Source organism: Mirounga angustirostris, unplaced genomic scaffold (genome assembly GCF_029215605.1).
Source record: "Mirounga angustirostris isolate CCGP_5_RB_7025 unplaced genomic scaffold, mMirAng1.0.hap1 SCAF_1, whole genome shotgun sequence".
Classification (NCBI taxonomy): Eukaryota; Metazoa; Chordata; class Mammalia; order Carnivora; family Phocidae; genus Mirounga; species Mirounga angustirostris.
This window is the reverse complement of record NW_026991709.1, coordinates 68,442,120-68,454,733: the sequence shown is the minus strand read 5'-3', so window position 1 is coordinate 68,454,733 and position 12,614 is coordinate 68,442,120. Positions and strand designations below refer to the sequence as shown.

Genomic DNA, 12,614 nt, shown 5'->3' with positions numbered 1-12,614 from the left:
CCTTTTTGAATCTTAAATCTAGACTCCAAGTCCAGTACTCCATCTGCCATGCCAACCATGTCCCCCATGACCTCCACCACACTAAGACTTCCCAGAGCATGCCTTCTCTTACTTCCTCGTTGAAGACTAGGTCATTATTATCTCCACAAAAGACATACAGTATCTGCTTGATGGAAAAAAGATAATTTTCAACTCTCTTAAAAATTATAAGGACCATTTGAAATGATTTTCCCCAAGCCAGAGGAATGTTGGCTTTCATTTTTCCTATGAAGGTTATTGTAAATTTTGCTCATTTTGATACTGAGAAGGAAACAGTTAAGCAACAGATCTGCAATCCATACTCTCTCCTTCTAGGGGGTAGGGGGAGGCAGGGGATGGGTGATGGGTAAGATGCACTTCCAGGAAAGAAAGAAGTTGACCAGATCAAATCTTGTAAACATGTTAATGTCAGACCTCCTGGCAAATAAACTAATGGTACTAGCTAGCAGGAGAGTCTTCATCTATGGAATGCTTCCAGTAGGATATATCTGGCCTAAGACTTCTTGTGGTGACAAAAACCTGAATCTATGGCTTTAGGGGCATGGTTCCCTGTAAAATATCACAGATGCTATGCCACTATCTGAGTAAAAAGTTAGTATATTTCATACCAAAATGGTTCTCTTTAGGGTAAATGATCTGCTACAACATACGCCATGTAGAAGGTCTGTATGTTAGTCTGGGCCACAGCACATCCTGAGGCTCCAAGAAAGGACCTGGAGCTGTTGGTGGTCCTGGACTTCTCTGTGCTTTATCTCTGCCTTGGGATTATTTGTATCCTTGACATTAATAGTAAAGCTTTATACTTGGTAAGATATCTGATTAGTGAGTATCTGACATGAACATCCAATCCTTTGTGTCATCTCAGATACATTCCCATATGAAGAAGGGAGCTTTGAGTGTCCAAAGGAGAGGTGAACGACCTTGAGCATGTTTGGGAGGCAGAAGCGATCAGTTCTCAGCTCTGTCCTTGGCTCCAGCGAGTGTAACGGCGTCATTGTTCAGAAAGTTGCATTTATTTCTACCAACCTGAAGTTTTCTGATTCTTCCCATCCCTTTCCTAATTTTAACCCTCCCGACCTAGTTCTCATATATCCTCAAAGGAATCGCTAGGCAGAAGCATAAGAGACAAATATGAAATACGATTCAGTGTGCAACAGAAAACACCAATTGGTTCAACCCCCCAAAGCAGTGTGGCAAGTCCACCAATCAGCCAGCAAAGCCAATAAGTTCTTTGGGCCCTTGTTATAGTTGATGTTAAGGAGAAGGCTCCACATTTAATTTAGACTCCAAAAGGACAGCTGTAGCAGATTTACATGGAAAATATTGAACACCAACTGACATATAGTTTTTATTTTCATGCAACACCCAAAGTGAGGAACCCCGGAGGATACTAATAATTAAATATCAATATATTTGGAATAAAACTGTCTTTAATGAGAAAATAAATCCCACACTATTTATTTATAGTAAAAGCTCAGCAAACTATTTTTCTTTTACTCAGCAGGTACTCTGCTACCAGTGCCTTTATGAGTTCCAAATCACCTTAGTAAGTCTTTTTTCCCCAATAAGAATTTTACAACTTTGCCACAATCCAATTCCCACTACTTCATTTTCTTCCTTCTCAGTTAACTGCACAGTTGTCTCTTCCTAAGACACCCAATTACAGAATGAAGGCCTAGCGCCCACCCCTCCAGCACCTAAAGCAAAACACAGGGCATCCTTTCCATCCTCCATGTCCTTCCCCTATCCGTGTCACAAAATTATCCTGGGAACCTCAGCCCCCTGGGATTCAAAGGGAGAGGTGAAAAGCTATAGCGGAGTTGGATCTTACTTGGGTTAAGGTACTGGCAGTGTGGATGGGCGAGTTTCTATTTTGTTTTGCTTTTTAATTTACAACCCCACTAATTCCTGAAAAGGCCCTGGGACACTTAAATGTAATGACCACAAAAATGAATTTTAAAATATCTTCTGGTACAAGAAAAATCATGTAGTGGGTCAAGCATTAAATGGGCTAGGGAAGGAGGGGATAATTATACACAGAAAAATGGGCCAAGGAGAAACTAGTAACAATACAGTAGTAGTCATAACAGGACTCAATGCTAATTATCTGATAGTCAAAGGCAAAGAAGAGCTAGAGCTCTTGTGATTTACAGGTAGAGGGCACACCAACGATTTCGGAGAGAACACCCATACCCCACTCTGAGATCTTATGAGAGTTTCTGTGAGTCTTTATACAAGGAACTTCAAAAAACAAAGAGGACATCTTCAAAAGCAATTCTGCTAAAATAGCCAAGATGCTCTTCACATTGTTACTTCTCACACAAGGCCTCAGTAAAGGCCTAGGGCATGATGCCGTGTGGTAATTCTCTAAGGCATCCCTCCAGGGCTGGATGACTTGAGTGCCTGGAAGCAGAAGCCCAAAAAGTCTCTTCTTGGAGACAAGGAAAGAAGATGTTTGAAGGTGGAGCCAGAAGGATGGGGTGAACTCGTCCTTGCTCTGACCCAGAATGGGGAAGAGGTCCAGGGCACCGGTTGGCTGATGCCCCGCTCTTCTCATCGTGGAATCATACTGCTATGCAGGGAGACCCCAGGGGCTTGATGGGGGGGCACTCCAGTGTGAGTAGAAACCTAGGTTTGAAACTAGACTGGTTTTCAGGTTTGGTGAAGTTAGAATATGTGAGATTCTGCAAGCATCTCTACACATGAGTTGAATTTCAGCAGATTTTCTCTGGAAATATACTACTTAGAACATGCCTCCCACTATCCCTATGTCCTTTGCATTTGAGGAGCCACCAAGCAAAGTATTCAAACTTAGGGAAAACTTCACCCTTATATCTTGAGAATTGATATGCATAGGGATTCCATAACTGCTTATAGGATCTGTTTTCCAGGCTTTCTGTGGGGGAAATGTCATATTTTCAGATGGTCAGTGTCTCCTTTCTTAAGAAGAATCAGCGCAAGTTACTTAGTATTTCATATAGTTTGGTTATTTGAAATTTAAAGAAAATATTTTGGAGAAAATCCAAATCTTTTGCTTGGCTCCAAAAGAACCCCTACCTAACATATGGATGGGATCCTCCAGACACAAGAGTGTCATTTTGTTTTAATCTGCACTCTCAGAAACTTCATAGTCTTGACAAACAGAGATTAAGGCAATGGTAGGTGCCACCCTGGGCCTCTGTTGCCTATGTAGACTGGCCTTGCCCTGAATACCTTGACCCCTGACCCTATCTGAAGCAGGGGCCACCGGGAGGAATCTGCCCCAGGGGGGCGGGGGGAAGGGCAAGTGAGGCCCCGCGTGTCAGTCAGGGCCTAGGTGGCAACTGCTCCAAGTTGTGCAGTGGTGGGCAGGTGTGGAGACAGTCACAACTAGTTCCTGCTCTCATTCTCCTCTGTCCCCACAACAAATAAGCACCCAGAATTTCACGGATAGGTCATGCAGTCTGGGAGCCCGCAAAGCCAGTGTGGGTTCATCTCTGAAGCTTTGCTGCAGGTGGAGGCGAGGTCTCGAGGTAGAAGCTGTCCCATCCTTGGGCAAAGCTGTCCCATCACACACACCCTGGACCTGGTCGGTAGTGTGGGAGGGGGTGACACAGTGGGGAGGGGAGGTACCTTCAGGAGCAGTTGGTACTTGGTGATCCTCTGGACGGGTTTGATTAGGTAGGAAGAGATGGAGTTGGCCAGACCGTGCCGCTGCTGTATTTCCTGCAGGGGTGACAACAGGCGCCATTATGCACAGAGGGGCACGGGTGTGCATGCGTGCGTGTGTGTGTGTGTGTGTGTGTGTGTGTGTGTGTGTGGAGGAAGTAGGCAAGGTGAGAAGAAAGACGAAGAAAAAGGGTAGACAGTTATGAGGAACTGTTCTTTGCTGGAGAGAGAAACAAGAGAGACCAAGATGAATGTATAAATAGAGAAAAGAAGAGATGGCAAAAGGGGAGGGAAAGCAGATTTGTGTGACAGAAATGGAAATGAAGAAGAACAGGGGAAGGATAAAAGTGGAAAAAGGAAGTGAGGAGTTAAGTAACAGACAGAAGGGTAAAGGAGAGGTGGTGGAGCACAAGTAAGAGGGAATAAACCCAGAGCAGAAGCAATCACAGGGGGATAGCAGGACGATGAGAACGAGGGGAGGCAGAGAGCAGGGCTGGGAGGTCTACGCTGATGGCTCCTGAGTCTTTATCCCCTTACAACAGCACAAGGGGTATCTCCTTTCCACCCCCTTCTCTCCAACTTAAACCCACCCTAACATGTAATCACCTCTGCATTCCCTACAACTTATTCCTGGTGATCCACGGCACCTCCCTCGTTCTTCAGATCTCTTGAGCTGGCAACCATGGGGTCACTGTTAGTTGTTTAACTTGTGTTATCCCTGGCCACAGGTCTTTCCTCTCCACCCTGTTCACACTCAGGCTACAGCCCGTGACCTCCAGCTGCTGTTTGTGCCTCTAGCCTCTTTTTAGTCCATTCTCTATCCTACCTCCAAAATGATCTTCCAATCCCCAAGGTGTAGGTGCTGTGAAAGGGTAGTGAAGGGTCCATGTGGTTCCCTGCCTCAAGAACCTTCCACCCCAGGCCTCTGAGAACACTCACACACATAAAGTAGCAACAAAGGAGATGGAAGGTATTCCCGGCGAGAACAGAGAGGAATGGCTGGGCCAGGAGTGGTGGAGGGTTTAGGAGAGATAAAGTCTTCCACTGAGGTTTAGAAGATAGGTGGGGAAGGAGGGGAAGTGGAGAAGAGCAAAGCTGGATGAATGGCATTCTATAAATGGAAAACATATTTAAGAAGTCCACAGGAAATAATCTTTGTGGATTTAGATGATAATGGGGACCATGCAGAATGGTACAGAGGATGCACACCTAGAATCCAGAAAAAATGAAAAATACAGTTAGATAAGCAAAGTGTATTTAGGTCATGGATGGGGTTGAGCTAGATGAAAAAAATCAGGATTTTGGTGGTGAGCTTCTTAATGGTAAAGTATTGTAGATCTTAAATAGAAGAAAAACATGGTGAAAGCACTCTTTCAGAGAGCCATATAAGCCTCATAGCAAGGGTGGAGGTTGGAAAATAGAGGCAGAGAGACCTGTTAGGAGGTTATTGAAAAATCCCAAGGGTGCAAACATAGAGTTGCCATGTGATCTAGCAATTCTACTCCTAGGTATATGCCCAAGAGAAATGAAAACATATGACCTTACAAAAACTTAGATACAATGTTTATAGCAGTATTATTAATAATGATGAAAAAGTGGATACAACCCAAATGTCCACCAATTGATGAATGGAAATATACGATGTGGTACACCTACACGATGGAATATTATCGGGCCATAAAAAGGAGGGTAGTGCTGATACATGCTATAACATACATGGGGCCTGAGAGCATTATGCTGGTGAAAAAAGTCACAAAAGAACACATATTACATGATTCCATTCCTGTGACATGTCTGAAATAGGTAAATCTATAGAGATAGAAAATAGATCATTGGTTGCTTCGGGCTAAGGAACAGATGGGAGGATGAGGTGGGGGTGAGAGCTAAAGGGTGTGGGGTTGCTTTCTGAGGTGATGAAAAAGTCCTACAATTGACTGTGGAGATGGTTGCGCCTATCTGTGAATATATGAAAACCCTGAGCTTGTTCACTTTAAATACACGTATAATCAATAGCTATGGCTGTATCTATCTCTATCTCTAGGTGTGTAACACGGGCTTGCCCTGAGCTAGGGTCAGTGAGGACAAAGCACTGGAGGAATACAGGAAGCACTTTAAAGTCACCCAAGATAGGACTTGCTATGCGGCCGTGGAGGAGGGTGAAGAGGAATTAAAACAATGATCGAATTCCTGCCAACTATCCCAGAAAGTAGCAACTTTCTCAGTCATCTGCCTCTTTGCTAGAGGTGTGCAGTTACAGCAGGACTTGTCCACGGATGACGGGCAATATGGCGGGCAGCGTGACTCTCTGGGCAAAGGAACATGGTGAGTTTCCCTGGGGGCTCTGGCAAGACAGCCCCGGCAGTAACACACCTGATGGCCCTCCCTCTCCGCCAGCCATGGGAAGAGGCTGCATGTGGGGCAGCGAGGAAGGTCCTGCCTCCGGCGGCTAGGGCAGCCGACCCATGCTCACTAGTCACCAGAGCAACCAACACCATGCCTCACAGCTCTCGCATCGGAGCTAGAAAATTCTGGATCATGGGAATGTGCGCTCCTTTCTGGAGCTTCACTTTCTGTGTACTGTCCACAGTAATGGATACTAAAAGATAGCCTAATGAAGGGCTTGTCTCTTTCATAGAACGAGGGCCTAGAGCAGATATTTTCCATACGTAGAACTTAGGGAACACTTTCTGATGGAATGGGAAAAGGTACAAACATTATGCGTTCTGGAAAGCTCTGGGAACAATCAGGAGGGTTTACTGCTCTCCCTTCCCACCTCTCTATGCTGAGCTCTAGGGACTCCTACCTAGTGGACTGTTTTCTCTGGTTTCCAGCAGCTCCTCCGTCACTACATTGGAAGTGTGTGTGTGGGGGAAGGGATAGGGTGCAAAATTTGGGGGATATCTAACTAGTCAAAGTCTAGAAATTGGCTAGAAACAGGGATACGATGAATATAGGACTGTACATTATGATGTGTACAAAATGAGCCAGGCAAATCATCAGCCAACCTCAAGGGGACCATAGGTGGGAGGAGGTGTGCGAAATTGAAGGGTACGTTGTTAACCTGCCAAAAGGCAAATTGTTACAAATACCATAAGACAGAAAAAAGTATAACAATGCCTAGAGAGAGGGAAGGATTCATGCAGGAAATATTTGACCTTTAAAGGATAGAAAGAATTCTGAAGACTGGCTCTGTGTGTGTGTGTGTGTGTGTGTGTGTGTGTATACATACCCAGAGGACACACACAGAGGGGTAAGACAGAGAACACTGGGAACAAAGGTGAGGAAGTGGAAGAGTCTGAGGCATGCTCAGAGCACAAGGCGAGTATGTTCAGAAAAATGCTAAGTGGAAGACAGGATGCAGTGCATTTAAAACTTCACAAAGACCTTTTTGGCTACTGTTGATGAATAACATCTTAAGCAAAACACATTATTAACAAAGGTAACAGTGGTAATAGAACATCCAATATGATATCCAATAAATTCTGATACCAAGTTAAAGAAGTGCTTTTCTTGAATTTTCTGTCAAATCTAACCTCAAAAAAATTCCAATTTGGGACACTCAGGACCATTTCTCTATTAACGCTTCATTTTAAAAAGTCATGTAGGTTTTTTCTTGTCTGGCTCCCTCCCATTCAAGGGTCATTCCTTCATGGAGCAACAAGACTCTTGTGGAATCATTTCTGCTATGGCAGTGCCAGGCTAGAAAGATGCTCAGAGGTTTATTTTGTAGACTTGAATATGGGACTAACATTTAAATGTCTGCATTCCCCAAGGTGCCCAGTACACCATCTTCCCTACAGGAAATACTCAAATATTTACGGGAGAGATGAAAGCAGGTAGGCAGAAAGACAGACTGATAAACATGAAAAAGTTCTGAATTTCATGCTGTTGTCATTTCTGAGAGGACTAGCATAGTGACCATCACTGCTACAGTCACTCTCTCCCTGAACTTCCTTGTCCCCCCTCATTTCTTCTCCTTTTTCTTCCCTTGTATCCTGCATTGACCCGCTTGATTCTGTTCACTCGAGATGGCAAGGCCCATCAGTGCCCACTTCGCTTGGCTTCCATTACAGCACAAAGTGCTCAGCCCTGGCTGTGCTTATTCTCACCTGGAAACTTTTAAAACTCTCAAAGTCCAGGCCAAACCCAAGCCAATCATACCAGAATCACAGGGGCAGTACCCAGGAGTCAGCATTTTTCAAAGCTTCCCAGGGAATTCAAATGTATAGTCAAGGTTGAGACAACTGCGGTCGAGTAGTGCTTCTCAGACCTGAGTGGGCACCAGTCACTGGAGGCTTCTTAACACTCAGATTGCTGGGCTTTAGCCCTGGAGATTCTGATTCAATAGGACCTGGGTGCGGGGAGGGTCCAAATTTCTACCCAGTTCTCAGGTGACGTTGATGTGGCTGGTCTGGGGACCACACTTTGAGAACCCCTGTGTTCGAGGGAGCTGTGCATGAAGCAGAAATGCAGCATCTTAACCCCTGTGTTATCACTGATCTCCTCTACACATGGGATTTATGGCTAGCTCAGTTTGGTGTTGAGGCGTGGAAGGCAAATGTGCCTTGTCTAAGACCCCAGCACTTGAGATGAGGTGGGGAAAACCAAAAGACAAACACTGCTTTTGTTTGGCTCCGTGCTTTATCCATGAGAAAGAGGTTTGGGTGGCCAAAGAACAGTGAGCAATAAAGGATAAAAACTCATTTTCCCCAAAGTAGAGAAACATTTCCACCTGCTCATCCATGGCTCAAGAATGGAAAACTATGGCTTACATCAAAGAAGGTGCCTGCATGCTCCAGGATCAGCTGATTGGAATCAGGCTTGTTTTTACAGTAGGTGACGTACATCTGAAATTTGTCTGCCTAAAAAGAACAAAGGCAATCATAGGTAAGCATCCATCCGCTGCTCCCTTCTGTTGACTGGGCATGAAAGGCCCAGCAAGGGCTGTGCGGTTAAGCTCTCAGATATCCTGCGGCCCAGGATTATCTGTGGCAAATGTTCTGGGCTTATCTGGCCCATGTTCCCCTCCCAAACTTTGGGATGCTTTTCTCCTACGTGCAGGTGGAGAAAGCTTGCTGAAAGTGAGCTTATTGATACCAGTCTGCGTTAGAAAGAATTAGAAAAACCAATTTGCATAATGTGTTTTGAAGCTGGCTGGAATTTATTTAGACATTACCCCCTTTTTGGGATGACCTACGATTGTGCTTCCCCTCTTGAGAAATGACAGCATTTGCACTAAAAACAAAACCCGGAGAATGAAAATGAAGTGTGTCCTCCGAGGTAGATCTGCTCGTATTCCAAAGGTCTCTGCGGGGGTAGTTTGTAGGACACGCCAAGCGACGATGCTGTCATCTCCAACTTCCCAGAAGCAACGATGCGGGGAAAGAAAAGTAAGGTGACCCTCTGGGGAAGGGCCTGAACGATGAGTCCTAAGCAGATTTTTACTTCAAGCCAAGAACCTTGAGCTTGGTGAAAATTCATTTCTTGTCTCTCTTGGGACCCTCTGGGTTAGTGCTACGTGTCCTTACTCCTGGGAAAGGTGTGTGTATTCTGGCCACCCAGTACCTTTCCCATTTGTGAAATGCTGTCAGTGTTGGTGCCCACAGAACACTTGGGATGTCCTCTTCTGAGGAAGCTGCCCAGATATGTGTTAATTCTCGTAGGACTCATCCATGCCAGCACTTTTCCAACTGCTTTTCATACATATTAACTCACCTGATTCTCCTGAGAACCCTATGTAGTGAGCTCTATTACTATCATCCCCATTTTACAAATGTGAAAACTGTGGCACAGGCTGGTTAAGTAACCTTAAATTCCCACGGCTAGAACATGGCAGAGCCTAGGCCAGCTGACTTCAGGCTTCCTGGTCATAACCATCGCCTTTCAATACACTAAAACAACTCCTTCTACCCTCCTATGTGAAGATTATGGGATTTAAGGAAGTCACCTTGGGATAATTCTTGGCAAAATGTACATAGTTTATGCAATCATTGAAGGTTTTCTGAAACCAATTTTAGGGTTTATATACTACGTGGGAGGCATTTATCATCCCTAAGACATGCTGATAAATCATACTTACAGTTGATTGTTAGGCAGATCCATAAATTGTATGAAACAAGATGTAAAAAACAAACAAACAAAAAAACCCTTCACTGTTTTTTCTCTACATTGGCTATGCAAGGTATCATAAATTGTTTATCAGCATTAATATGAACTGTGCATGGGCTCATGTATTTAGAGGTAGAAAAATGTATTAACACAAATAAGATGGCAATCTAAGACTCCTTAAGAAATGAGAATATGCCAGGAAGAAAATGTTAAGGTTTCATGTAAAAAAACAAACAACTTAGGTCATAAGTTGTGGGACTGGCTATGATATTTACTACATGTCAGTGGACTAGTCAACCTTCTAGGTCAGCTGAATTGTTTTCCCCTATAAAATATACAGCATAACCATAGCCCTACCTAGTCCATAGGCTGTTGAGAGCATGAACTCTCTGAATCATGAACACATTTTGAAAAGTAGCCCATTGTGAGTGGAAATTATGATAATTATTAAAAAGAACTCCTAGAAGGAGTTCTACGTTTAGATGCATTTAGTATCACAGGTGGACCTCCCTGGAGATGTTTGTACTACCACAAATCTGAGCTCAAAATAACATGGCGTGGAGATGCTAATAAAGACTAAGGTTTCCATTTATATAATCAGAACCTGGTACATTCAGCCCATTTACTTGGCCCATGACAACAGCACCAGGAAAGAAAATGATTAGACATGGATTTTGTAGGTCAGAACTGGGATGGATACCCATGGAATCTGTTCTTCTCTATTAAGGAAGAAAATGTGACCAATTATTTGGCAGATTCCTAAAGGTCTAATTCCCCAATCCTTATCCTGTAAAAATAAACAGAACAAAACCAGTGCATAGAACTGGAGTAGTACCTCTATCAAGGGTGGTGGCATTATTCTACTCTCCTGATGTCTAAATTTTAGAAAGGTCTCCGAGAACTTAACGTGGAGTTTGGACACAATGTCTAAGGACTTTTCCCAAGGAGGACTCTGCTCCTTGGGGATGGACTGCTTCTCTCAGATCTACTTCTGCTGCCTCCCGAGAATCCCTGGTCCTGTGTTAGAATGTCAGTGACACCATTCCTCAGCTCAGGCACCGAATAGTGATGCCATCTGATACCATCTGCACTCCTGGAAAGCATGGCACAGTGGGAGAAGAGGGATTTCAGGTCAGTTACCCAGGTAACAAAGCAGTGTCCCACATCTTCAGGCAGCTGCTCATACTTCTCCAACTCTTTGAGGAAGATGCTGCAAGGAAAGAGAAAAGCTGGATCAGACATCTCTGCATATTGCCTCCCTCCCCACCCAGATTATACCGAGGCCAACACAACCCCATACACTCTCCATTATTTACACATGGCTTCTCCACTCTCTAAGTGATACATGGTGAGGAGTGGCTTTAAATATATTAGAACTTATTTCATTACAATTTATATTAACTGATTAATTAGTGCTACTTAAAATTGTATTGTTTCCCTTAGGGAATTTATATTTCTCAGGCTGAAAAGCAATTAAATATTATACTTGTGTTGGGGCTTTCACTGTAACTGCAACTATGAATCTATTTTTTATACAAGTAATCTGAACACATTGTAACAGTTAAAAATATATAGAATAGATATCAAAAAGAATGAAATAAATATCATTTATGAGACCAGAGATGAAGTGGAAATGTTTTGAATCCTGCAAACACTTCTTTCCAATTCTTGGCCTCCTTCTTCTCCCAGTAGTTACTCTGTGCTAAAAACTCTGAGTTACTGTTTCTGAATGCAGACATCATTAGGAAAGAAAACTCCATGGGGGAAACGTCACAATATAGTTGAAAGCTGAATTGAATTACTACAGAATCATCTGCCATTGTGGATATCCATGCCCTTGGCTCCTATCTGTGTGAAGAAGTAATGAAGGGTTGACTAAACCAACTTCAAATTAATATGTTAAGCAATTTGTCTGCGCTCAGAGAATACAAGCTCTAAAAAGCCAGCATCACTGGAATGGAATTTGCTTTTTAACAATCGTGCAGAGGTTTTAAAATAAAAAATAATTACAACGCTATGGGGAAACATACTGATGGAAATGGAAGATGTAATCTTTACAAAGTGCAATGTGACAATATCTACCAAAATTTTAAAAATGTACTTATCTCGTGTTTCTGCAACTTTAATCCTGGAAAATTTCCTATATATTTTAATTTACATATGTATAAGATGATGTAAACATGTGCATTCATGGTGGTACTGTTCATAATAGTAAATGGTGGTCTGTAAGTAAGTAACTGGTATATCCACAGAACTGGATATTACACAGCTATGAAAAAAAATGACAAGGCTTTCTGTGTTTTCATTATGAAGGATCTCCAGGGCAGGCTGTTAAGTGAAAAAATGCAAGGTGTGGAAGAATGTATATAATATGCCGCCTTTTATCTAAGTACGGAATATGTATTCTTATTTCCACCCCAAGAAACTAATAGTCAAAGGGTACAATGTCAGTTATAAAAGGTAAGTTGTGAGATCCACTATACAGCATCATAGTACCTACAGCTAACAACATTGTGTTGTACACTTAAAGTCTGCTTAGAGGCGAGATGTTACGTTAGGTGTTCTTAAATAATAATAATAATAATAATAATAATAATAATAGGAGGAAACTTTGGGAGGTGATGGATATGTCCATGGCCTTGATGATGGTGATAGCTTCATGGTTATACACTCATCCCTAAACTCATCAAGTTTTAATATATTTAATATGTACAGCTTCTTACATGCCAATCATACTTTGATATGGTGGTTTTAAAAAAAAAGGTCATTACCATAGGAAACCAAGTAAAGAAATAGGGTGGATAAAGATAGTGGTGGGT

The 12,614-nt window shown here is 43.0% G+C and overlaps 1 protein-coding gene across 15 annotated transcripts in view; it reads right to left on the bottom strand.

Annotated features, from left to right (window-relative positions):
* Positions 1-12,614, bottom strand: part of KALRN (kalirin RhoGEF kinase) — a 655,214-nt gene that overhangs the window by 222,475 nt on the left and 420,125 nt on the right. For all 15 annotated transcript variants that reach the window (XM_064572015.1, XM_064572061.1, XM_064572104.1 and 12 more), the window contains 3 exons: positions 10,936-11,005; positions 8,460-8,549; positions 3,652-3,744 (listed from right to left, as the gene is read on the bottom strand). In XM_064572015.1, the coding sequence (XP_064428085.1) occupies positions 3,652-3,744; positions 8,460-8,549; positions 10,936-11,005 (253 nt within the window). The remainder of the gene's footprint in view (positions 1-3,651; positions 3,745-8,459; positions 8,550-10,935; positions 11,006-12,614) is intronic.